The 26,539-nt window shown below is 51.0% G+C and overlaps 1 protein-coding gene and 1 non-coding gene across 3 annotated transcripts; both read left to right on the top strand.

The window, feature by feature from the left end:
* The first annotated feature begins 376 nt into the window (after positions 1–376).
* Rangap1 (Ran GTPase activating protein 1) lies at positions 377–26,264 on the top strand. 2 transcript variants are annotated; one of them, XM_036208289.1, is made up of 16 exons: positions 377–675; positions 7,571–7,720; positions 10,343–10,470; positions 11,657–11,716; positions 13,167–13,346; positions 15,314–15,448; positions 18,500–18,658; positions 19,611–19,724; positions 20,034–20,133; positions 20,232–20,316; positions 21,165–21,351; positions 22,837–22,956; positions 23,944–24,046; positions 24,914–25,002; positions 25,119–25,240; positions 25,427–26,264. In XM_036208289.1, the coding sequence occupies exons 2-16, from the start codon at positions 7,609–7,611 to the stop codon at positions 25,500–25,502; spliced, it is 1,770 nt and encodes a 589-aa protein (XP_036064182.1). In that variant the 5' UTR covers positions 377–675; positions 7,571–7,608; the 3' UTR covers positions 25,503–26,264. The 2 variants fall into 2 exon arrangements, with proteins under 2 accessions (XP_036064182.1, XP_036064181.1); XM_036208288.1 differs by lacking the exon at positions 377–675 and adding an exon at positions 683–1,162.
* Positions 17,404–17,543, top strand: LOC118597525. Its single transcript, XR_004946831.1, has one exon. It is a non-coding gene; the product is annotated as a small nucleolar RNA SNORA55 (small nucleolar RNA).
* Positions 26,265–26,539: the final 275 nt, after the last annotated feature.

Here is a 26,539-nt window from a genome sequence, read left to right as displayed (position 1 = left end):
AGGCGTGCGCCACCACCGCCTGGCGGAGTTTTCTTTCAATTTCCTTGGAATTAAAAAAAAAATAAATTAAATTAAATTTAAAAAAAATAGCCGCACATCCAGCCGCACGCCTTTCTCGTCATCGCCTTTGTCAATAAAGTTGCGTGAATGAGAGCGCAAACCTCTACGGAAGGGCGCGCCGCTTTGCCGCATGGTCTGCTGGGATTTGTAGTCTGCCGGTGCTCCCTTCCAACACCGTCCTATGTTAGCCATCTGAGAAGAAGCCAGAAGCCAGGGCGGAAAGAGAGTTGCGAATTCAGAGCGCGGTGCTTCATAGGAATTGTAGTTCATAAGGCGAGTCCAGTCATAGCCGGCCCGGCGGGCAGGACTTCCCTTCCCGGTAGGCCCCGCACGCGGGCCCGGCAAAACCCCGCTCCGACTTGAACAAATCAAATCGAAGGAAAGAAACTGCCGGCTTTCAAAAATCCTCCTCCGCCGCCATCATCGCTGGGGTTCGTGGAGCAGGTGGTGTGCACAAGCTAGCCGAGCAGCCGCTGCAGCGAGGACACTCGGGCCGACTGGGCACTGGGACCGGCGTACGGAGGCGCAGTGACCGGCCCGGCCCCCACGCGAGCTCTCGAGCCGTGTCCGACGCGCGCGTGCCGTCGCCCCACGCGGCGCCGCCGCCTGTTTGCGGTGAGTCGGGGGCCCTCATGCTGTCCTGTCACCTGCCTGAGCCACCAGGGCCTGGGTGGGGCGAAGCGATCGCCTCCAGCCTACCATCTGACCTCGCTGCGCCCACCGCGGCCCCGCGTGGTGGGGTGGGGCGCTGGGCGGCGCTGACCCTCTCACATTTGGGGAAACGGAGGCCCAGAGGGGACAGCTGCCCGCGGTGGCCTCCATCTCACCTGGAGGCGGTGCGAGGCCGGCCTGGCGTTCCGGGTGGGGCCCCACCGGCCATCGCCGCCTACCCGAGTCGGCCCACGCCCGCGCGGGAAGCCCGGCGTGAGTCACTGCTGACGCTTTGCCGGGTCGATGGATGGATGTGCCCCTGGAGGACGTCGTCTCCCACGCGGCCGCCCGCCCAGGAGGAGAGGGCGTTTGTGTATTGACCGTTTGTGTCTGCGCCCTCGCAGGCCGGTTGCTGACCTTGGATAGATGAGTTCCATCCCTCTGTGCTTTGGTTAGTCATTCTTTAAGGGGAGTGGGAGAGGGCCTGTGTGTGCCTGGGTGTCCCCGTCGCATGGACTGAGCATGTGCCTCCCGTCCACCTGGAGCGTGGACCACCACCACCACCACCATCGCCGCCACATTTTTAACCTCATTGTCTCATCTAAGAACTATAAGAGGTTGCCGAGTGATTCCTCTTCCTATTGTCTTTTTTTTTTTTTTTTTGAGCCCTTAAATATCAGACCCTATAGCGGGACACTGTTCTGTCAGAGCAGCTTGATGCATTGTTATCTGCTGGAAACTCCCCCGGGACCCCCATACTGATACACAGTCTTTAAAATGGCCTTGGTGACTGGAAGCCCTTTTATCTTTTCTCGCTAACGTTTCCATTTTCGCCTCTCTGCTCTAGCCACAGCCCCACTGGCCTTGCAGGTCCCTCCTCCCACGAGCCTGTGCATATTCTGCTCCCTTTATAGGAAGGAATGCTCTTCCCTCGGCTTTTGCATGGCTCTATCTGTGATATCTTTAGTTTCTTTGCAGAAAACACCTTTAATTTTTCCACTGTAAATCGGAACCCTCAGCCCGCAAAAAGAAATCCAACAAAAACCAAAACCACCTTCCTTGCCCCTTTCTTGGTTGGTTTATGTGGACTTTTTCTTTGTATTCTTCAGACAGGGTCTCCTGTAGTCCAGGCTGGTCTCAACTCCCTCAGTAGCTGAGAATGGCCTTGAACTCCTGATCCTCTTGCCTCATCTCCTAAGTACTAGATCAGAGGTGTGCACCCACCACCTGGTCTTTTGGGGGTGATAGAGATTGAAACCAGGACTTCAACAAATACTGAGCAAGACTTCTGCCACTGAACTGCCCCTTCCTCAATTCCATGTACCTTTTCATTGGCATGCAAAATACTTTGTTTAGAATATAAGCTTCAAAGGGTATGTGATTTACTGCAGATCTCCTGGTATTTGGAACAGTGTCAGTACATAGTGTTCAATACAGTGTTTTGTTGAATGTTCTGATGTTTTATTCTGAGTAGTAATTTATGCTTATTGATAAACTAGATAAATCAGGGTGCTCAGGGATACGATAAGGAAAGTGATGGGAGGCAGGACGAACCCAGAGGAACCCTGGTATGGGGCAGGATATCTAAGGACCAGGAGGTTAGTGGGGCTTTTGCCTAATGCCTAGTTTGTTGAGAATCAGGCTTTGACCTGTGTTTACCAGGATCACTGTCTGCATGTGACCTAGCATTCAGAAGGTGACTGTTTAGTCCCCATATTTTAATCAGTGTTCTATTGCTGTGAAGAGACACCATGACCAAGGCTACTTTTATTTAAAATAAAAAAGTAAGCTGGGAGGTGGTGGCGCACACCTTTAGTCCCAGCACTCGGGAGGCAGAGCCAGGCGGATCTCTGTGAGGCCAGCCTGGTCTACAAAGTGAGTTCCAGGAAAGGCGCAAAGCTACACAGAGAAACCCTGTCTTGAAAAACCAAAAAATTAAAAAATAAAAAAGTATTTAATTTGGGGGGGAGCTTATAGTTTCAAAGGTTTAATCCATTATCATGTTGGGGAGCATGATGGTCCACATGGGCTAGAGCAGTACCTGAGATTACAACCTGATCTGAAGGCAGAGAGAGAATTCTAATATATGAGCCTGTGGGGGACATTCTTATTTACTTATTTTGGTTTTTCGAGACAAGGTTTCTCTGTGTAGCTTTGGAGCCTGTCCTGGTAGAGGTCTGGGGTACCAGCCACCCCAACACACACATACATACCCTTAAACACAGACATATACACATCCTTGATAATAAATCAGTAGATACTGTGTTTTCCCTGTAATTAATTGACCCCCAAGGGGAGGGTCATGGAAACCCTAGTAGACCAGTCTGGCCTTGAACTCACAGAGATCTGCCTGTCTCTACCTCCTGAGTGCTGGGATTTAAGGCATGGGCCACCTCTGCCCTCCTCGGAGGCCATTCTTATTCAAACCCCCTTTAGTTACCTGCCACATCCTCTTGGGGCATGGAGTTACCCATTCTCTGTGAGTAGTGCTGGAGGTTAAACATAGAGCCTCCTGCATGGTAGACAGGTCCCCTTCACTTAGCTATAACCCACTTTTCCATTCTGCCAATCTGTTAAGCTCCCATCTGTGGGCAGCTTTGTTGCTGGTGGTCAGATTATGAAATACGTATTTGGTTCTGCTTCCTGGCATAGAAAACTAAAATTCTCAAGTCTTTGTATTCTAATGCTGACTGCTGGCTCTCAGGCCCTTAGGTAGTGCTTGGATAGGGAGGGTAGTCATTAGAATAATCTAAACAATTACAGGGTTGGGGCTCTTACTCTTGTCCTGTATCCTAAGCTGATTTGTCAGCGACACCTATGATATAACCGTCATGCTTACATAACAAATTCTCTATAAACCTCCAAAAAGGACAAGCTTGGAAGGCTTCCAGACATCTGAACACAAAATTCTTGGAGGATGACAGGCCTTAAGATTGCATGGGAGCCCTGGCCCCTTTTCTCATACCTTCCCTATACATTCTTCTTCTTTTTTTTTTTCTTTCTCGAGACAGGGTTTCTCTGTGTAGCTTTGGAGCCTGTCCTGGAACTCACTTTGTAGACCAGGCTGGCCTCCGAACTCACAGAGATCTGCCTGGCTCTGCCTCCTGAGTGCTGGGAGTAAAGGCGCACCACCACTGCCTGGCTCAGTATGATGGTGCACACCTTTAATCCCAGCACTGGGTAGGCAGAAACAGGCAGATCTCTGACTTTGAGGCCATCATCTACAGATTGAGTTCAAGCCAGCCAGAGATACACATTGAGACCCTGTCTCTAAATAAATAAATAAATGATTAAGTCATTTGTTGGGGTTTGAAGTATGATGGTAGAGGTCTGGGGTAACCCCCAACACACACACATACATATCCTTTATAATAAATCAGTAGATACTGTGTTTTCCCTGAGTTCTGTGAGCTGTTCTAGGAAATTAATTGGCCCCCAAGGGGAGGGTCATGGCAACCCTAATTCATAGCCAGCAGATTAGAAACACAGGTAAACAGCCTGGGGTTCCTGTTAGCATCCCGGTTGGGGCAACCTCGTAGACTGAGCCCTCAGCCCCTGGGATCTGAGAATGTCAGGGACTGAAGTAGAGGACAGGTTGGAGCTAGTGCCCTGTGGTGCTTGCTTGTTTGAGTGTGCACTGTGTGTCTGAAACCCTGTGGAGAAGCTTGAGTTTGTTCCTCACACTCATCTATTGTCATGGCAACCCTTGTGATGTAGGTACCTCTGGTCTCCTAGGAACCTCTGAGAGGCTACTGTGGCATTGAAACCAGGGTTGAAACCAGACATGCCTTAGCCTTGTGTGCCACGCCGAGTCATGCCAGCATGGGCAGTGGGGCATTCCCTGGGATGGATGACCTGGATCCCATAGCCATCTGTGTCCTCTTTGAGGAGCAGGACCCTCAGGCAGAGTGCTCCCAAGATGATCAGGCAGGTGTGTGACCGTTGCAGCCCTGGCTTTGGGACTTGACTGCCCTGCACTGGGTGTCCTGCTGGGGCAGTCTGGAGAGCGACTTGAGGGAGTCATCACTTCCTCCTTTCCAGACTGGTCTTTCTAATCCCATGTTCACTTCTCCTGGTGCTTTAGCTTTTGGATTCTCCAGGGTAGGGAGAGGGCTAATCCACCCACCCCACCTCCGCCAGAGATCTCAAGGGACACCCTCCAACACACACTTTGGGGTTGTTCTAGGGATCACACCCAGGGCCTTAAGCTTCTCAAAAGCTTATTTTTAAAGATTATTGTGTCTGCTGTATTCTGTCTACATGTATCCCTGCAGGCCAGAAGAGGGCGTCAGATCTCATTACAGATGGTTGTGAGCCACCATGTGGTTGCTGGGAATTGAACTTAGGACCTCCGGTAGAACAGTCAGTGCTCTTAACCTCTGAGCTATCTCTCCAGCCCCCCAAAAGAATACTTTTTAAAAGATATTTTTTATTTGTTTGTTTGTTTATTTTTATTTTTTAAATTTTTGTTTTGTTTTTGTTTTTTGAGACAGGGTTTCTCTGTGCAGCCCTGGCCATCCTGGAACTCACTCTGTAGATCAGGCTGTCCTTGAACTCAGAGATTCATCTGCCTCTGCTTCCCATGTGCTGGGATTAAAGGCCTGTGTCACTATGCCTGGTTTGATAGGTGATTTTTTTTTTTTTTTTTAACATGTTGGGTATATTGCCTGCATATGTCTGTATGGTATACTGGCAATGCCCACAGAGGCCATAGGCACCATGTAGATGCCAGGAGTTGACTCCGGTTCTCTGGAAGAGCAGCCTTTTCAGCACTGAGCCGTCTCCCTAGCCCCGTGGTTCTCACTTTCTTAATTTTGCAACCCTTTAATACAGCTCTTTGTGTTGTGGGGACTCCCAACCATAAAATCATTTTCGTTGCTACTTCATAATTAAAGTAATAATTTTGTTGCTGTTATGAGTTGTAATGTAAATATCTGTGTTTTCTGACAGCCTTAGGTAACCCCAGCTTGATAACTGCTGCCCTAGCCCCTTTAAAAAAATGTTTTAAAATTTTAATTCACTGTATATTTATGGTGTATGTGTGAGTGCTGGGGGGGCAGGTATCAAAAGACAAGTTTTTAATGTGTGTACGAGTGTGAATATATGCATGTGAATGTGGGTACCCTGAGAGGTCAGAGATGTCTGATCTGGAGTTGAACTAATGGGTAGTTGTGAGCTGTCCGGTATGGGTGATGGGAATCAAATATGGGTTCTCTATAAGAGCAGCAAGTACTCATAATTGATGAGCCGTCTCTCCAGTCCCCTTTCACAAGATTTTTTTTATAGGTGCAGTGAACTTTATTGATGGAATTCAAAGGGTAGGGCTCCCTAAGCCCCGCCCCATCTTCTGGGGGTCTGGGATGGAAACTGAGGGGGATGCTCAGCCCTCCTCAGCAGCTGAGGCCTCTCCCTTGCTCTCCTGTCCTTGCTGGGGTGGGTGGTCTGTCTAGGACTTTTTACTTCTTGGAGGCCATGTAGGCCATTAGGTCCACCACCTTGCTGCTGTAGCTGAATTCATTGTCATACCAGGAAATGAGCTTTACAAGGTCGTCATTGGGAGCCATGCCAGCCCCAGCATCAAAGGTGAAAGAGTGGGGGGATCACTGTTAAAGTCACAGGACACAACCTGGTCCTTGGTGTGGCCCAGGATGCCCTTTAGCGGGCCCTCTGATGCCTGCTTCATCACCTTCTTGATGTCATTATACTTGGCAACTTTCTCCAGGATGCAACATGTCATATCCATAGTGGACACATTGATCTGTGTAGAAACACAAAAGGCCATGCCCTGAGCTTCCCGTTCAGCTCTGGGATGACCTTGCCCACAGCCTTGGCAGCAACCAGCGGATGCAGTGATGATGTTCTGGGTGGCAATGATGGCATGGACTGTGGCCATGAGTCCTTCTACAGTGCCAGAGTAATCATGGATGACCTTGGCTGGGGGGCTAAGCAATTGTTGGTGCAGGAAGCATGGCTGACAATCTTGAATGAATATTCATGCTTCTCATGGTTCACACTCATCACAAACATGGGGCATCAGCAGAAGGGGCAGAGATGATGGTCCTTTTAATGGACCCCGGCCTTCTCCATGGTGGTGAAGACACCAGTAGACTCCAGCATACTCAGCACCAGCATCACCCCATTTTATGTTGGGGGGTCTACCTTGTGGAAGAAGGCGATGTTGATAACAAGCTTCTTTCCTCAGCCTTGACTGTGGCAGTGAAGTTGCCATGGGTGGAGTTACACTGGAGTCACTGGAACATGTAGAACGTGTAGTTGAGGTCAGTGAAGGGATCATTGATGGCCGCAACATCCACTTTGTCAGACATGATGCCTGGTTTCCAGTCCTTGCAACCAGGCATCACTGGGAGATGGAAAGGGTTCTTGCCTTACTATCCATGACCAAAGTTTAGGCAGCACAGACAACCCTGAATCCCTCGCTGCCTAGATCTCCGACCTTTGCCATCATGTCTTAGGACGAGCTGCATTGCTCAAGGAGGTGCGTCTGTCTCTGGAACGGGTGGACCAGAGATCCAAGATTCTTTGTTCTCTCTTTTCTAAATTTATTTTTATTTTATGTGCATTTGTGTTTTGCCTGCATGTATGTCTGTGTGGGGGTGTCAGGTTCCCTGGAACTGAGTCACATATAGCCGAGGGCTGCCATGTGAGTGCTAAGAATTGAACCTGGTCCTCTGGAAGAGCAGTCAGTGTGTCTGTCTAAGCACTGAGCCATCTCTCCAGCCTCACAAGATTCTTTTTTATTTTTGGAGCTGAGGATCGAACCCAGGGCCTAGCAAGCGCTCTACCACTGAGCTAAATCCCCAACCCAAGATTCTTTTTTAAATGTAGTTTCTATCTTCAGTTGGCAGATCTCCAGGGCAGCCCACCATTTTCCCCAGCATGGCTTCTGAAGACATTGCCAAACTGGCAGAGACCCTGGCCAAAACCCAGGTGGCTGGAGGACAGCTGAGTTTTAAGGGCAAGAGTCTCAAGTTGAATACCGCGGAAGATGGTGAGTTCCTGGGCTAGCTGTGTGAGGGAGGGAGGGGTGTTAGTGTGTGCTTGCTTGGGCTTCCTGAGCATCTCCTTACCATTTGTCCTGGCAGCCTGGGAGGTGAGGCCAATGCCACTGGTCCATTCTAACAGTGAGGCTTCTTCTGTTACTGTGTCTGTCTGTGTGTGTGTTTTTCTTTTGACAGGGTCTCATCAATGTATAGCTCAGACTCGTCTCAAACTTGTCCATCTAGCCTTGCCCCTGACTTCAGGGCCAGCTTCTTCCCACCCCTATCTGTCCCCTCACCACCCCAAGCTAGCTGCCTTCCTTATGGCGGAGGCCCTGAGGGAGTTGTGTTAAAAGACTGTGTTGGGTCCTCATGGGAAATTCCATCACTGGGAGAGGGAAAGGGTTCCTGCCTTACTATCCGTGACCAAAGTTCAGGCAGCACAGACAACCCTGAATCCCTCGCTGCCTAGAAATGAAGGTATCTGCCTTCAGACCTTGTGAGAGAGACCTCTTGGAGTTCTGACCCAACCAGGGAAACTGGTTTGGACTTGTCAGATTGTCTCATGTACCACTAAACTTGCTCCAGGGGATTTTGTGAACTTTGAGAGGAGGGTGTGGATGTCTGTCCCTCACAACTTCACTGTACCTTGAAATGTACAGATTCCTGGATGGATACCTGACCCCCAACTTCACCTGCTTTGTTTTGGTTCCTTATTATTATTGTGGGTTTTTTATTTTGTTTAGTTGAGGCAGGGTCTCTAAGTGGATGAGGCTAGCCTTGAACTCAAAGATTCCCCCACCTTTCTACCTCTCTTGCTGAGATTATTAAAATCACTCACCACTAGATCTGACCTGTTGTTTTTCTGAGACAGGGTTTCTCTATGTAAACTTGGCTGTTCTGGAACTTGCTCTGCAGACCAGGCTGGCCCCCAACAGCTTTTGTTTTTCTGAGATAGGGTCTCATGTGTCCAGGCTGGCCTCAAACTAGCTATAGAGGATGGCCTTGACCTTCTCCTGACCCTCCTGCCTCTGCGCTCTGCTGGGGTTTGTGCTGTCGTCTCTGTGGGGGAGGGTAGAAGTGCTGCTGTTCTACAGGGGAGACTAAGTCACTCATTCAAGGTCACACAGTTCTTTATTTGTTTATTATGTGCCATGTTCTGTCTGCATATACACCTGCAGGCCAGAAGAGGGCACCAGATCTCACTACAGATGTTGTGAGCCACCATGTGGGTGCTGGGAATTGAACTCAGGACCTCGGGAAGAGCAGTCAGTGCTCTTAACCTCTGAGCCGTCTCCAGCCCTCAAGATCACAAATTTCACAAATAGCAAGATTAATGGGGTTCAGCTGAATTCCCTGCTCCCGTGCTTCTGAATAGACACTGAGCTTAATTCAGTAATACAAATCTGAAAACGCTGCTGTTTGTTGGGCCGGAGAGGCGGCTCAGTGGTTAAAGGCACTTTTATACCCTGATGACCTGAGTTTAGTTGCTGGAACCCATGTGGTAGGAGAGAACTGACCACCGCAAGTTGTTCTCTGACCCCACATTTGTGTGCACTCACACTAACACAATAAATAACGTATGATTTTTTTCCCTTTAGAAGGCTTTATCCCCATTTTGCAGATTTGAAAACTGACTGAGGAGGTGATATAACTCTGCTAAGGGCATAGTAGTAGAGATAGAATTAGAATTCAGGTTTTGGGCTGAGGATGCAGTTGAGTGTACTAGGCCCTGGATCTGATGCCTAGCACTGGAGAAAGGAGACAAAGGCCTTGGATTTGCCTTTGAAATTCAGGTGGTTATTTTTCCACCTTGCCAGCATTCTCTTAGGTCTCTAGGAACGCGCCCCCCCCCCCCCTTACCCCAGCCTCTGAGAAGGAGCTCCTAAAACTTTGAGTGGGAACGAGGTACTTGGAGGCAGAATGTGAGCATCTTTGAGAGATCTGAACAAAAGGACCTGAGAAGTGATGGTCACTTTATCTTTGATTTTATTTATTTATTTGGTGAGACGGTTTCTCTGCGTACCCCTGACTGCCCTAGAATTATCTTTGTAGACCCGGCTGGCCTCGAACTCAGAGATCCTCTTGCCACTGCCTCCTAAGTACTGGACTAAAGGTGTGTGTCACCAGGCCTAGCCCTGACCTTTTTCTTTTAAGGCTTGAATAAGTGTTTTCTTGAACAGCCATCTGAGAAGGCCAGTCTCCTGGCATTAGAGGGGACCACCTTTTGGAGCAAGTCTTGAAAAGGCAAGGACATTGTGCTAAGGACAGCTGTAGAGGAAGTTCTAGTCCCAAGCATGGCAGCAAGAGAATCAAGGTCTTTCTTGACTACATAGTAAACTTCAAAGCCTGACTGTGCTAGGTGAGACCCTATCTTTAAAAGCCACCAAATGAAAAAAGAAACTATTCATAATGTCACTAGTGCTAAGCACCACAGTGAATGCCTGTGCTCGCTTGAGCATGGACGAATAGTCTGCACATCCCTGCCCTGCCTAGCTGGGAGCCTGTCCCGTTCTCCTGTCTCTGGGGGTGCACAGTTCATAGCCTTGAAGGAAATGAGGTAAGGTGATTCTTGAGTTGCCCCTGCCCAGTGGTTTGAAACTGCCAAAGCCTAAGATGCTCTGTTCACACAGCTAAAGACGTAATTAAGGAGATTGAGGAATTTGACGGCCTGGAGGCTCTACGATTGGAGGGTAACACGGTGGGTGTGGAAGCGGCCAAAGTCATCGCCAAGGCCTTGGAGAAGAAGTCGGAGCTGAAGGTGAGAGACAGACGGGGGGGGGGTGGGGGGGTCTGTGCCACATGAGGACAAGAGCCGCCCGCAGACTGCTACAGCTACTGCCTCCGTCCAGAGCCTGTTGGACCCGTGTCGTGAAAGACAAACTAGGGGAGTCTCCCCCCCATCCCCCCCAGAAGCATGAAAATTAGCCAGCAATGCTTCTAACAGACCCTCCTGTAGCAGTCAGAGCTAGGGATATGGCTTCTGTAACCAAAGTGGAAATGGCTACTACCTTTGTGACATTTATCTGATCATTTTTCACTAAATGTGAAATGTAGTGCTTTTTATGTATTTGAAAAATTTTTAAGTGTATGGGTATTTTGCCTGCATGTGTGTGTGTGCACCATGTATGTGCCTGGGGCTTGGCAGAAGAGGACATAGGATCCCCTGGAACGGAAGCCTCGGGTGGTTGTGAGCTTCTGTGGGTGCAGAGAACTGAACCAGGGTCTGGAAGAGCAGCCAGTGCGCTTAAATGCTGAGCCATCTCTGCAGCCCTGAACTAGCTCTTAAAGTAATCGAAGGCAAGCCCCACTCCTCTAAATGGGAAGTTATCAGGTGCAATACGAAAGGAAAGAAAACTGGGTAGCGTGAGTTTTAGTGTGACACTATTGCCACCTAAGGGCTCTAAGTCTGAGCCTTGTCCTCCCTTTGTTAAAGGAGGTAGTGGGTGGGTGTGGTGGTGCAGACCTGGAGTCCTAGTACTTGGGAAGTGGGGAAGGAGGCTTAGAAAATCAAGGCCCACCTCAGTTACATAGTCTGAGGCTAGCTTGGGCTACGTGAGACTCTTGTCTGGAAGCCAACAAAAAGGAAAAGGCAAGCAATGGAGGTGGGTAGGAACAAGTCCCAGATGGAGGCGGTCTGAAGGGCTGCTGGGAGGTACTGCTTCCCCATGTTAAGGCCCCTGTCTACTTTTGTGCTGTTCTGTCACCCAGAATTGTCCCATGTTCCACCAAAGGGTTGGACAGATCAGAGAGAACACCCTTTGTTTCCAGGTCCCTCTACCTAACAGACAGAATTGGTCCAATTCAATGCTGAGAAAAAAGCCAAAACTAGGGAATCTCGTAGTCCTCTTGGGTGCCCAGGCTCTTAGGGAGGCATTGGTGGTGTGAGACTTCACGTGAGGCTGCTCCTGGGTTCCCCAGTTAACACTTCCCTTCTTCCCACACAGCGATGCCACTGGAGTGATATGTTCACCGGAAGGCTTCGGTCTGAGATCCCACCGGCTCTGGTAAGGACCAGGTAGTCATTCCCTGCAGGCACAGGAACCCTGTCAGATACCCCCTCACACATCTTTTCTCTGGAGAATCAGGTTAGCCCCACAGGTGAAAACCAGGCTGTGACCATCTTCTCCTGGTATCATGGTCCCTGTGCCCCCAGGGACCTGCTTCCTCTTGGCCTGTTTCCTCAGGAGGACCCAGTCTGCACTGTCCCTTGTGGCTGCTCTTCTCTGTCACTCATTTGCTGTGATACTCAATAGTTACTCCACAGTGGCTCCAGTTCCTAGGGCCAAGTTTGGGGGCGGCGGCCTAGGATATTACCCTGGGTCTGTTTGCCTAGCACGGGGCCTCAGGATGAAGGTGTTTGGGGTGGCTGGCTGCCCTGGTCCTACCTTCTCCTCAGGCCCTCACTACAACACAACAGTGGGGGGTACGGGGACTCTCAAAGGGTCCCAGAGAGGGCCCACTGTGCGGGGCCAGCTCCTGAGATGGTGGAGTTGCTGTCAACCCTTGGAGGATAAGCAGTCTGGGATTCAGAGAGCAGACTGAACTCTTGGGTGGAGCAGCTTTCTTGAGCCCCTCCTGAGTAGTTTGCTCCAGCATTGAAGGCATGTTTTGTCTCCATGGTCCAAGTTCTGAGAATGACTCTTCAGGCAGGAAAGTAAGAGAACCTGTTGAAGGAGATGCAGTGCACAGTGTGGCCACCAGAGGGCTGGAGGTCAGCGTGGGGAGGAGGACTAGACCTTCAGGTGGCAGGGCAGCCACTGGTTGGTTTGGTGAGTGGCGGGAGGATCATAGGAAACTTTGTGCATGGCATGGGCAAAGGCAAGGTGTCCACTCTTGAGTTCCGGCCATTGTCCGCTCTTATGCCTGTCCATCCACCCCCAGGTTTCCAGCAGCATCCAGCTCCTACTATCCTGAAACTTGAGGTGTTTATAGGCCTTCTTGCATATCCAAGGAACCCCAGCTTAGGCAGGCCCCCGTCTTTATCTCTCTGCTCTGGTTTGTATTGCTATCTGGAATCCTTCTGTGTTGACTGGCTGGCACTCATCCTCAGTGAGCTCAATGCCGCCACCTACAGTCTTCCCAGATCTTCCTGTCCCCAGGTGCCGCTCACTCCCATTCCAGTGTAGGAACGTAGTAATAAACAGTCTGCTGTAAAAGCCGGTTCTGGGCCAGCTTGATGGCTCAGTGGACAAAGATACTTGGGGTGCACACCTCAGTTCAGGCTTCCTTCGGGTAATAAATGCCATGGTGGAAGAAGAGCACTGACTCAGAAGTTATTCTCTGACCTCTGTACAGTACACTTAGTACACATGTGCCTAGACCCCAACACACAACAACAGTAGTCTACAATTTTTAATCCATTGTGCCCCATTCTCACTGGCTTGGCCATGACCCTGCCCAGAAGAGGCATCTGGTAGGTGTCTGGGAAGCTGACTGAGTTCTCTGTGTGTCCAGATCTCACTCGGGGAGGGGCTCATCACTGCAGGAGCCCAGCTGGTGGAACTTGACCTCAGTGATAACGCATTTGGGCCTGATGGAGTGCGCGGCTTCGAGGCCCTCCTCAAGAGCCCCGCCTGCTTCACCCTGCATGAACTCAAGCTTAACAACTGTGGCATGGGCATCGGAGGTGGCAAGGTGGGTTGCCAGCCCTTGATCCCCCTGCATCCACACTGGGCAGTGTGGTCCAGCCCTTAGGCCCCCACCATGGGGACTGTGGTCTCACTTCAGAGGAGAAAGCAATGTCTCAAAGACAGCAGCCTGCAACCAGTGAGGAAAGCAGGCCAGAGGGTTGGGTTGCTAAGCAACCATTCCACCGGTCCTGGGTTGCCTTGGCAACACAGAGGCAGTGCTGCTGCCTAACCTGCCCTGACCTGCTTGCTGTGCAGAATTTGGGGTTGGGATATCCCTGTACCAAACCTCTTATTACTCACAACATCTGGAACAGCCCCAGAGAGGAAAGAGCCATGGTAACTGCTCCCGCAGTCATGGCTCACTTTTATTTTTGGACAGGACTGTACCTCACTCAGGTTCACCCTATGGCTACCAGCCATGCAGTGAGGGAGTCTGGCCCTCCTGTTTCCCTCTTTCTGAGGCTCCATCACACTGAGCTGGGTAACAGAACACTAACAGGGATGGGGTGTGCTTGTGAAGAAGCCTCTGTGTACATTGCTGGTACTACCTCCATTTTTCTTTATTATTTTTTTTTAAACTTTTTATTTTCTTAAGATTATTTATTATGTATACAACATGTATGACTGCAGGCCAGAAGAGGGCACCAGATCTCATTACAGGTGGTTGTGAGCCACCATGTGGTTGCTGGGAATTGAACTCAGGACCTCTGGAAGAGCAGTCAGTGCTCTTAACAGCTGAGCCATCTCTCCAGCCCCATCTCTCCATTTTTCTATTGGCATAAACAGGTTTGGAGGTGTGGCATATGTCTGTCATTCACGTGGTAGTGGTAGTTTGGGACATACAGAATTATAGTCTTCACCATAGATTCTATAAAGGAGAGTGGGGGGCCGGTTCCAATCCTTCCCTAAGTGCCTTCTTCCCTGATCTAGTAACTTAAAAGGAGCTGCTTTTTATTTGTATTTTGTTTTTGAGACAAGGTATCTTATAGCACAGTCTTGCCTCAGACTCAGTATCTAGTTGAGCATGGCCTTGAACTTAAGTCCTTCTGCCTCTGCCTCCTAAATGCTGGGATTACAGGCATGCCGTATGATGCCCATTTTGTTGTTGGGGATTGAACCCAGGGCTTTGTTTTTTTGGGGGGAAGGGGGGTTCCGAGACAGGGTTTCTCTGTAGTTTTGGTGCCTGTCCTGGATCTCGCTCTGTAGCCCGGGCTGGCTTCGTCATCTATTTTATCACTTTTGGACTTTTCTCTGGCCCCACTTGTAATTTTTTTACTCCTTGCTTTTTGTTTTAAGACAGGGTTTCTCTGTGTATCCCTGGCTGTCCTGGAACTCACTCTGTAGCCCAGGCTGGCCTTGAACTCACAGAGATCCACCTGCCTCTGCCTCCCCAGTGCTGGGATTAAAGGCGTGTGGGATCAAAGCTGTGGCTCTTCTTCAGGAAAATAAAAGTTGCCTAAGCACAACAAGTGCTGTCGTCAGGTGGTGGCGGGGGACCATGGCCTGACAGGAAGCTCCTTCCCATACAGAATATGGGGGAGAATCTTGAGGTTCCGGGTTCTGGTCAGCCTTCTGGTTTAGTGACCATGAGAAGCAGCATCTAACTGGTTGCTGTGGCACATGCTGGTAGTCCAATTACTCTGGAGGTTGAGGCAGGAGGATCACCAGCCTGGACAACATGGCAAGACTGTGGAGGATCTCGGAAGTCTGAGTTATATATAGCAATATGAGTTCCAGACCAGCCTCAACTACATAATGAGACCCTGTCTCCGTGAAAGATTCTGGCTAGAAAGTATAAAGGTCCTGTGTAAACTGAAGTGCTGTGTCCACTGTGCTGCAGCAATGTCCCCTGATCCACCACTGGACGAGGTGGTGTAGATGTAACCTTTAACTCACTGGAGAACACTTGAGAGGCAGGTGGAGTGAGGACCTGGTCAAGATCTGCACACAACCCCATGCCTTTCCCTACAGATCCTGGCAGCAGCTCTGACTGAGTGTCACCGCAAGTCTAGTGCCCAGGGCAAGCCACTGGCCCTGAAGGTTTTTGTGGCTGGCAGAAACCGCCTGGAGAATGATGGAGCCACTGCATTGGCAGAAGCTTTTGGGGTGAGTTGTTTCTTGTTACCCTACGATGCCCTACACAGGGGTCATAACAGGTTGACAAGCTGCTGTTTGGTAGTTGAGATAGTCTATCTCTCTGTAGCCAGGGCTGGAACTCTGTATGTAGACCAGGCTCGCTGCAAATTTAGAGATCTGCTTGCCTCTACCTCCTGAGTGCTGGGATTAAAGGCGTATACCACCGTACCTGGCTTAATTTTTCAAGGAAGTATTTGTTGTGGATGTGTGGGTGCCCGCGCCATAGTGCAGATGTGGAGGTCAGAGGGTGACTTGGCAGAGTTGGTACACTCGCCTTCTACTGCACATGATCTCTCAGGTCTTCAGGCTGCACACCAAGTGTCTTTACCCACTGCACCATCTCACTGGCCCCTGCAGCACACTTTACCAGCTTGTCCCCTGTCTCCTTTCTCCTGTCCCCATATTCTAGGACACTGTAGGTTCTGGTGTACATGGTGAGGACTGAAACTGGGGTCTCCATTCCCCCCTTTTCCCAACAAACACCATTTCACCAGCATTATCCAGACTGCCAGAGCAGCAGCCCTGAAGGCCCTGCCTGTGAGCTGCCAGTAAGGACTCCTCCTCCATGCTGGTAGCATTGGCCCTTACAGAGTTCTGGGCTGGAGGGTAACTACTCTTTCCTCAGCCTGCAGCCTTCACTCCTCTGCTCTGCTAAGAATGGGCTTCTCCACCCACCTTCTCCACCCACCGTTTCCCACCCCGAGTCTGTGGGTGATCTTTCAATGTAGATGAGAAAACGGTTCATCCTCATGCAGCTAACCAGTCTCGCTTGGACTGTGGGCTGTGGGGGCTCTTGCCATGGGCAGTTTCAAGCCCATACGAACCTCTTGGGTGTTTTGGTTTGGATTCCTTTCTCTGGTGTGTACATCAGAGAACAAAGTCAGGTATCATCCTCAATCGTGCCCATCCAGCTCCTGGGGCAGGGTCTCAGCGGCTGCAGGTCAGGGCTCCAGGGCCTGACCCCTCCAGCACCACAGCCAGCATCTGCATGTGGATTCTGGGGACTGAACTCAGGTCCTCCTATTTAACAGCAAGGCCCGCACTTGACTGAGCCCACATTTTGGATTTTGTGGATGCTGGGTTTTAACCCAGGCTTCATGCCCTGAGACAGTGCTATCCCAGCTGTGTGAAGTGCTTTGCTCTGCCTGGAGATGGCGCCTCTCCTTGAAAGTTTGGGACTAACAAGGTACTGCCCCAGTGATCGGACCGGCTGGGACTCTGAGGACACAGGTTTCCTGGCTAGCAGGAGCCAGAAAGTCTTCCCAGGTGTGCAAATTAGTTTTTATTATCAGCTTAATACCTTAGAATTACGTGGGGAGAGTGTCTATATGTGAGTTTGTACATGTGAGTGCAGATGCCCACAGAGACCAGAGGCTTTGGATCACTGGCACTGGAGATATAGGCCGTTGTGAGCTACTTAGATGGATGCTAGAAACTGAACTCAGGTCCTCTGCAAGAGCAGTGTGTGTTTGTAACCACTGAGCCATTTCTCCAGTCCCTGAAAAGAGGATCTTTATTTGTATTTTGTGTGTGAGTGTTTCAGCTGCATGTGTATGCGTGTGCCAGTGAGGCCACAATGTGGATTGTGGGAACCAGACCTGGGCCATTTCTCTAGCCCCAGGAAGAGAGAGTCCTAGTGAGGAGTTAGTCTAGATCAGGTTGGCCTGTGGACGTGTCTGCAGATCTATCTTGGTTGTAATTGAGGTGGAAAGACCTAGTTTGAATGGGGGCAGCACTGCTCATGGGCTGTGCCCTACTGTGTGAGTGAAGAGCAGCTGGCAAGAGCAAGTAGCGAGGCTGTTCTCTCTGCTCACCATGGAGGTGATGCAGCGGGCATGCTCTTCAGTGGCTGCCTTTGATACCCCTGAAATAAGGACTTTGATTCAGAGCTATAAACAGAAACAGAATAAAAACCTCGCTTTCCCACACTTGAATCTCCCATTCCTGCTAGTGCTTGGTGCTAGTCTGGGGACAGACGGTGCTACACCATGAGCAGAGGCTAGCCCATCTAGACAGGTTGTCTTCCATTTGCCTCAGGGCTTCTCCCTACAGCTCTACCATCTTTCCTAGTTGAGAAAGGAGAGTGTTTGAAGATGATGGACTAAGGAAAAAAGGGATATTGACTATTTGGTTGGACTTAACAGACCTCAGTACCTTCACTTAAAATGTGTCTTTAAAAAAGCCCAAGCCGGGCGGTGGTGGCGCATGTCTTTAGTTGCAGCACTCGGGAGGCAGAGCCAGGTGGATCTCCGTGAGTTTGAGGCCAGCGGGGGTGGGGGGGTGGGGGCTGGGGATTTAGCTCGGTGGTCCTCAGCTCCAGCAAAAAAAAAAAAAAAAAAAGCCCTTTCAGCCGGGCAGAGGTGGTACACCCTTTAATCCCAGCACTCGGGAGACAGAGGCAGGCAGGTCTCCGTGAGTTTGAGCCTGGTCTACAAAATCAGTTCCAGGACAGCCAGGGCTGTTGTCACACAAAAGGAAGTCCTGTTTCACAAAACCCAAAACAACAGCCAATAATAAAACCTTGTAGCAGAATATTCTTTTCAGGGGCGTTACTTTTGTTTAACTCAGTGAAGCTGTGTGACTGGGCCTGTCTAAAAACCTGATGGTCTAATAAGGAGCTGGCCAATAGCGAGGCAGAAGAAAGGATGGGGGGGGGGGGGCTGGCATGCAGAGAGGATCTATAGAAGGAGAAATCTGGAAAAAGGAAGATCGAGAGGAGGAGGAGGAGGGCTTCGGGGGTCAGCCACCCAGCAAGCCATGTCACCATGCCACCATGCCTGCCACCTTTCCTTTCTTAAGTGGCTTTTGGTCAAAGCGTTTTTTACTGCAACAGAAATGAAACTATTCCCTGGGATCTGGAGTTCTGAAGGAGAGCTGTGGGCTCGAGATGCCCCTACGTGATCTGTGCCCTGGGAAGTCAGCCAGCCTTTGGTTGATGCTGATGGCAGCACCTCCTTACCCTCCTCCTGCTGCATGTTGCTATAGCGCCAGGTCGCACTGCCAACTCTCTTCCCCCTGCAGATCATTGGCACTCTGGAAGAGGTCCACATGCCGCAGAATGGAATTAACCACCCCGGTGTCACAGCCCTGGCCCAGGCATTTGCCATCAACCCACTGCTGCGAGCCATCAACCTAAATGATAACACCTTCACTGAGAAGGGTGCAGTGGCCATGGCTGAGGTGAGGGTGTGGCAGGGGCTCGTGGGTCTCAGGAAGTTCATTGGCAAGCATAGCTCTTCACCCCCCTTTCTGTCCTTCCATGTTCAATACCTCACAGCCCTGCCCATTTGTACAGAGCAGGGTTATAGTTACAAGTCCCTGATGCTGAGTGACCTCTGGCTCCTCCCCAGCGCTGGTTCTGTTCAAGCTACAAAGGCAGAAAGAAGCTGCCTTGGGCAGCCCCCCCCCCTTCCTTGTTTTGATGTGTTCAGTACTGGCATACTGAGCCTGTGTCTGTGCCGTATGTGCTAGGTGGAGCTGTGGCAAGCAGGGTCCCTACTTCAGGGAGATCGATCCTGTACAAGGCGGGAAGGAACTGCTGACCAGTTTTGTACAGGCTCTGAGCACAGTGGTAGTTACCTCAGAACTATGGCCTCTGGGCGGGTGGACCCGTGGAAGATGAGTTATAAATGTCACAAATGCAGGTATTAGCATCAGATGGAAGGTCAAATTGGGCTTGAGGCTTCTGTGGTAGCTTGCCTTTTTCGGCTAAGGATAAAGACTGGTCACCTGACTAATGGTGAGGGGCGGGGTTCAGGCACAGTGATTAATGGAAGGGTCTACAGACCAACGAGAGCCTTCCTAAGCTGCTCCTAATTTGAAATGCCTGAGGCTCAATGGGTGTCGAGACGGGCAATGAAGGGAAAAGAAGGATTGGAGACCTTGTCGTGTTCCAGCTCTGTGAGACTATCTGTACGTAATAGGGAGCCATGGAGAGTCTTAAGCCCTGATGTGATGGGATGCAATTAGATTTGACTCATGCCTCAGGAAGAAATCTGTCTGTAGTGTGGGGAGTAGTAGTGTGGTTGAGGTTTGGTTGGCCTCAGATGCCAGTGATAACAAGAACTGGTGAGGTGGTCAGGCCAGTGTAGGGCTGGTAGCATCACCATCAACCCTTACTTCCTCCCGTCAGACCCTGAAGACCTTGCGGCAAGTGGAGGTGATCAATTTCGGGGACTGCCTCGTGCGCTCTAGGGGGGCCATTGCCATCGCAGATGCTGTCCGTGGGGGCCTGCCCAAGCTGAAGGTGCCAATTGTCCCCATGCTCAGGGCTTCCTGCATCGGGGTGGTAGGGTATGAGTCCAAAGGGTTTGGTGTGAAGGGGGTGGTCTGGTGTGAAGGCCTGGGCCAGGTCTTGGCCTTCTCACTTTTGTGTAAACAGCTCAAGTACTTCGTGCCGGGTTCATAGCATTGTTTTCATTGTTGTTCTTCATACCCCCGTGCCCATGCTGGGAGACCAAGCCTGCTGCTACTGTTGGTGGGGAAGCTGGGAGGGCAGGGCTTGTCTCCTAGCCCAGGCTTGGCATGCCTCTCTACTCCTTCCTCTTGCTCCTAGGAGCTGAACCTGTCCTTCTGTGAAATCAAGAGAGATGCTGCCCTGGTGGTTGCCGAGGCCGTGGCCGACAAGGCTGAGCTGGAAAAGCTGGACCTCAATGGTGAGTAGGCTGTGGGGCTGGAGCATCGGCCTTGGCTCAGCCCTGGCTGCTGGCCCCCAGCACTGACCTCCCTGACCTTCATTTCCTTCCTGGTTCAGGCAATGCCTTGGGAGAAGAGGGCTGTGAGCAACTTCAGGAGGTACTGGGCAGCTTCAATATGGCCAAGGTGCTGGCATCCCTCAGGTAGGGAACTCTGGGAAGGCGGCCCCAGAGGCCAGGGGTCAGGCCTGCTCTTGACTTGCTTCCAGTAGTTTCTCTCTATCTGCTAGTCTGGTAGCTGGCACCTGTGCTAGGTGTTGGAGAGAAAAGGATGGAAAGCTTTCGTGTGTTCAGCAGAGAACCATACAGACCTGCATGTTGGAAGTCCCCTAAAGGGCTGCTGTCTCATTTTTTTTTTTTTAATCTTTAAGTGGATGAATGTTTTTGCCTTGCATGTATGTGTCTTTGTGTGTACCTAGTCCCTGTGGAGGTCAGAAGAAGGTATCAGATCTAGATCAGGAGTTAGAGGCAGCTGTGAGCCACTGTGTGGATGCTGGGAATTGAACTCTGGTCTTCTGCAAGAAGTTCTCTGACTGGTAGGAATGGGAGAGGTTGAGACAAGAAGGAGATGCCCAGGTGGGCAGCAGTAGGAGGTCTCCCTAGGGAAGATGGAGGCTTCATTCATGTGTCAGAAACGTGTTCTCAGGGCTGGGGACTCTGGTACAGGCCAGATCTCCAGAGCTTCAGGATCCAGGGGAACTAGAGGCCCATTGCTCTTCCACCTCCATAGCCTCCTGGGGTCACATGACGTGTAGTTGGCACTGCCCCAGGCATCCCAGCCTGGGCAGATCCTCAGGCTCCTTTGGGGCAGAGACCATTTCTTTTCTTCTGTGTCTATAATAGCATGGGTAGTATCCCTGGGGAATGAAAGATGACCCCCTGCTGACCCTTGAGTGCCAGTCTGTGAGCAGTCTGGGCCTGGCCAGAGCCTGGGACAGTTAGGTCTACGAGGCAGCAGGGGCTGCTGGGCTTCAGCTGGCTTCTCTTTGTAGTGATGATGAGGGAGAGGATGATGAGGAGGAAGATGAGGAAGGTGAAGAGGAGGAGGAGGAGGAGGAAGAGGAGGATGACGAGGAGGAAGAGGAGGAGGAGGAGGATGAAGAGGAAGAGCCACAGCAGCGAGGGCAAGGAGAGGAGTCAGCTACACCCCCACGGAAGATTCTGGACCCTAACAGTGGGGTAAGTTTGTTGTCATTTGCTGGGATAGAGCAGAGCCCTGGTCCCTGAAAGCCTGTTTGCGGTGTATAGCTACGAGAGACCTTTCTGTATGTGTCTGAGTGTTCTACCAGAATGTGAGTAAGTGCACGTGTGTGCCTGTGTTTAGAACATACAGTACTATTGGTACATTTTTTTTTTTTTTTTAAACAACAACAGAAGACCAGCAAAACTTAAGCATAGCTGGGCATGATGACTAATGCCTGTATCCCAGCACTTAGAAGACTGATGTAGGCGATTGCTGAAAAGCTACACAATTCAGTCTTTGCTCCTTACGCCTGCGGGTTATCCTGGTGGCTGCTATACCTCTATCCCAGCCAGCCCTCAAATAATGACCTGGAGACTTATTATGAAAGCTTGTCCTTAGTCTAGGCTTCTTTCTTTTTGGGTTTTGTTTTTTGTTTTGTTTTTTTCGAGACAGGGTTTCTCTGTGGAGCTTTACGCCTTTCCTGGAACTCACTTTGTAGCCCAGGCTGGCCTCGAACTCATGGAGCTCCACCTGGCTCTGCCTCCTGAGTGCTGGGACTAAAGGTGTGCGCCACCACCGCCCGGCTGTTTAGGCTTCTTTTTAGCTAGATTTTTGTTTTGTTTTTTGAGACAGGATTTCTCTGTGTAGCTTTGGTGCCTGTCCTGGATCTTGGTCCGTAGACCAGGCTGGCCTCAAACTCAGAGATCCGCCTAGCTCTGTCTCCCGAGTGCTGGGATTAAAGGTGTGTGCCATGGCAGCCCGGCTTAGCTAGCTTTTTATGAATTAATCTATGTCCTGTCACGTACTGCCCATCCTACTTCTTCACGTCTCTTGGCACCCCTCACCAGCAACTAGATTCATCTCCTCTTTCTTTCCCCAGAAATCCCGCCTATATATCCTGCCTAGCTATTGGCCGTTCAGCGTTTTATTACACCAGTCACAGCAGCTGTACAAATATCCCACACAATGGGCTCCTAGGGGCAGTCTAGAGACTTGGGGTTGACCGAGACTTGAGTTTGCCTGACCCCACTGGCAATCTGTTCATCTGTGTCTCCTAGGTTCCAAGATAAAGTTCCCAGGGAGTCTGGGTGGCGCCATTAGACTGCCCACACCACTGCAGAATGGGGTTGCTTTCCTGGGCTCTGGGAGCAGTTACCTGACAAAGTACCTCTCAGGGTTGGGTTTCCCTGGGCACCCGGTCCTTGCACTGACCTGACACAGGCACTGACCTCGTTCACATGGCAGAGCTCCATTTGGAGTGCTCAGGTGGCGGTATCCTGTTATACCCCAAGGCTTCAGGAACACTGGGGTCAGCACCTGTAGAACCCGTGTGCTTGGGGACCTGTGAGTGAGAGCGAGCGAGCAAGCTAACTGTAGGCCTAGACTCTGGAGTAGTAGTGTTCTTGCAGCGGGATTGGGCACAGCCGGGTGGAGGAATCTGGGGTTTGGAATCTACAGAGCCCATGTCGCCTGTTTCTCAGGAGCCGGCTCCCGTGCTGTCCTCCCCGTCTCCCACAGACCTCTCCACCTTCCTGTCATTCCCCTCCCCAGAGAAGCTGCTGCGGCTTGGGCCCAAGGTCTCCGTGCTGATAGTCCAGCAGGTAAGAACACGCTCAGCTCCAGGACCCACAGTCCTTAAATAGATTTGTCATAAGAGTCCCTGCCGTGTCCCAGCAAATACTCCAGTTAGGGAATTTGAATTTTTCCAGACTCACACTCGTGCATGCCCACATTTATGGTCCATGGGCTTCTGCCTGTCTAGCTGTTTCTAGAGCCAATCCCTTTCTGGAGCATCTGTGCAACTCAGTTGCCCACCAGCCTCCGGTGATGGCCGTTCATCCATTCGGAGCAGCCCCTTACCATTGTAGTGCTCCATTTCAGTGTCCTCTTAGTTGTAAAAAGCACTGCCTTTCACCAAGAATACACACCTGTCAGTTTTTTAAAAAGCATTTTATTTTGTATGTGTGTGGAGGTCAGAGGACAGCTCACAGAAGTTGGTTCTCTCCTACCAAAGGTCAGACTTAGGTTTTCAGGCATGGTGGCAAATTCCTTATGTGCTGAATTGTCTTGCTAGCTCTACTTCTAGTACACATGAGAAAATTGGAGTTCAGCTGACTGCAACCAGAAACTTACCTGTGAACTGTTGTTTTCATGACATGAGATTGTATGGTGTAAACATTTTCATTTCACGCTATTCTACATTTTCTTGGCTCAGTGGAATTCTCAGAGGTTTCCAGTAAGTGGATCTAACACTTGAAACTGAGCCACTATTTTAGGAAATTGACTTTTTACATTTCTTCATTGTTAACAGGATAGAGCCAGCCTTCCTGTGTGAACGTTGGCTCCCTCTGGCGGATTTCTAGTGTTAGTCAGATGCTGGTGGCCATTCCCTGGGGATAGTGGCACTTAGTGCATTAACTGGTTTACTGCTCCTGTTGGGGACTGGCTTTTCGCCAGACTCCAGGGGATAATCTGGGATGAGTCGGGGCCCCTCCTTGCCCCCCAGAGTGCTAAAGCCTTTTGCAGTTACCTTCCACGAAGTCAGAGCCAGGGGGCTGTGCCCCTAACTAGCCATTATCTGTCCTCAGACTGATACCTCTGACCCTGAGAAGGTTGTCTCCGCCTTCCTGAAAGTGGCGTCTGTGTTTCGAGACGAAGCCTCAGTGAAGACAGCAGTCCTAGATGCCGTCGGTAATGTGAGCTGGGTGGGGCTGGTAGACCCCGGATGGTTTCCTGTGTTCTGCATGTGGTTGTATGGAGTTAGAAACTTCAGCCAAGTAGGGTCGGGGCAGAGAGTCAAATCTGCAGGGCTCCATGAATTAATCCTGTCAGAAGCCTTTGTGCCGTGTGGGAGATTCTGCACATGTGGTCGCCCACACTGAAGACACCTTACCTTCTCTCACCTACATAACATTTCCTGGATTACATTCCAAGCTCTGTCTATCATTGTTTGCATCCAGTCCAACCTTGTCACCTTGTACCTCGTCACATCTGTTAGAACCTCCAGGTGTGTCGGATTTGGCCAGGCAGAGAAGAGAGGAAGTCCCAGGAAGGGCTAGCTCACTGCAAGAGCAGGAGCAGAAACACATGCCTCTTGGGCTGGGCTGCTCTGCAGAGGGAGGGAGGCTGGCTGTTCAGTGAGAAGGGAGCCTCACAAAGACGCAGCTCTATGGCTGCTCTCCAGGAACCGTGAACATCTTCAGATGCAAGTGGCCAAATTCTTTTGCACGGCTCCATCAGGTCTCATTTTTTTCCTGATATCTAAAACCTCGCTTGGAGGTTTCCCTGGCCCCATGGGCAAGGTAGACAGAATGGATACTGTCACCACACCCATTTTATAAGCTACCAGGTGGACAGGGCCTTCCAGTGGGTAAATTGAGCCTTTCATTAGTTCATGCCGCCCCCCTCTGCCCCCAGTCAACTATACCTGTCTGTCATCCCTCCCATGTCTACCTGTTGACAGGGCAGAACTCAAGGGCTTAGGATAGATACCCTTGAGTTCTGCCAAACCCTCCCCTGCTGCCTGCATCCTGCCACGCTCCATTTCTGCCCCTGTAGATGCCCTCATGAAGAAGGCCTTCAGCTCCTCATCTTTCAATTCCAACACCTTCCTCACCAGGCTGCTCATCCACATGGGTCTGCTCAAGGTGAGGCTTCAGGGAGTGGCGGGTCTGGAGAAGGCAGTTCCCGGTCACTCCCAGTGGGTCACTGGGGGAAGATGTGGGTCTCAGGTGACTGTGGAGCTTGCCCACATATTTTGCAGAGCGAAGACAAGATCAAGGCCATCCCCAGCCTGCATGGCCCCCTGATGGTGCTGAACCATGTGGTACAACAGGACTACTTCCCCAAGGCTCTTGCACCCCTGCTGTTGGCCTTTGTGACAAAGTGAGTGTGACCTTACTGTTCTGCCTAAGCTCCCGGACCGGATGCTGGGTAAAGGCCAGAGTTACTGACATTGTCCTTGCAGAGGCTGGCACATGTACCCCACCCCCACCCCTTCCCACCTGTTGGGAAACCGTCTTTTCTAAGCATGATGCTGCCAGGACCCTCACTGAGCTGTCTTCTCTGCAGGCCCAATGGCGCACTGGAACCCTGCTCCCTTGCCCGCCACAATCTGCTGCAGACACTGCACAACGTAGAGGCTTAAACCCGTCTTCTTGTCCCTCACCCTGCTCTCACCAGTGACTGAGGGGCCTGGATGGACTGAGCTCAGCCAACGTCTCCATTGGATAGGACTTGGACCAGAGGCAGGGGAGGGTCTTTGTCTCGTGTGTCGGTGTGGTGTGTGTAGGTATGTACTTCCTGTCTGGATTGCAGATGTTCATCTCTCCCTGCTGGACTAACCCAGGTCCACTGTGGGGGATTGATACCCAGGGGAAAGGGCTGAAAGCTGCTTTGTTATTAAACTTACCGCCAGCTTAGCTATAGGCCCTGTTGGCTGACCTGCCTACCCTGCCTTTCTGTCCCACCAAAGCCTGGGGAGTTACTGTGTCCTGCTGTCTCTACCATGCCTAAGGAACTGTCAGAGGTGGGGCTGTCATAGGAAAGTCAAACTCGGGCCTCAGCCATCTGGCCAAAAGGAGGAGTCGAGGGCCAACCCCAAATAGCCCAGGAGTGGGAATGGCCTGGGGTGCCCTGGCTCTTATACCCAAAGGAAGCACCTTGGCTGGCCCAGACCCGTTGTTCATCCTGGGGAGGGAAGGGCAGGTCTCCCTAATGCCAGAGCTACATGTTGGGTTGCTCTTTGAGGTTTTTCTGAGGCAGGATAGTGTGTTGGGGATTGTGCTGGGTAGAAGATGCCCTGCGCCTTCCCTTAGTGGCTGTGTGGCCACCTCCTGCTTTCCTTTGTGTTGTGTGTCTGGGCTGTGCCTGGGAGCTTCACAAATAAAAGTCACCTGTGGTAGCTGCAGAGACCCAGAAGCTTTTTTCATCAAAAGTGGGTATATCACTGGACTGGGGTGGTGGTTCAGTGGTTAAGACAACTTGCTGAGCAAGCATGAGGACCTGAGTTCAGATCTCCAAGACCCATGTAAAAAGCTGGGTTGGGCCATGTGCATGCACGTACGTACACATGAAAAAGTGCAGCACATGGAGCTCCGCCCCAGTGCAATGTCCCATCTCGGTCGAGGGCCGGCGGCCTGGGTCTCCTCCTGGACCCTCGATGCTGCCCCCTCCGCTCCAGGG

Source organism: Onychomys torridus, chromosome 16 (assembly GCF_903995425.1).
Source record: "Onychomys torridus chromosome 16, mOncTor1.1, whole genome shotgun sequence".
NCBI classification, from domain to species: domain Eukaryota; kingdom Metazoa; phylum Chordata; class Mammalia; order Rodentia; family Cricetidae; genus Onychomys; species Onychomys torridus.
Note: the sequence above shows the minus strand (reverse complement) of the source record. Positions and strands in the feature narration are given on the sequence as shown.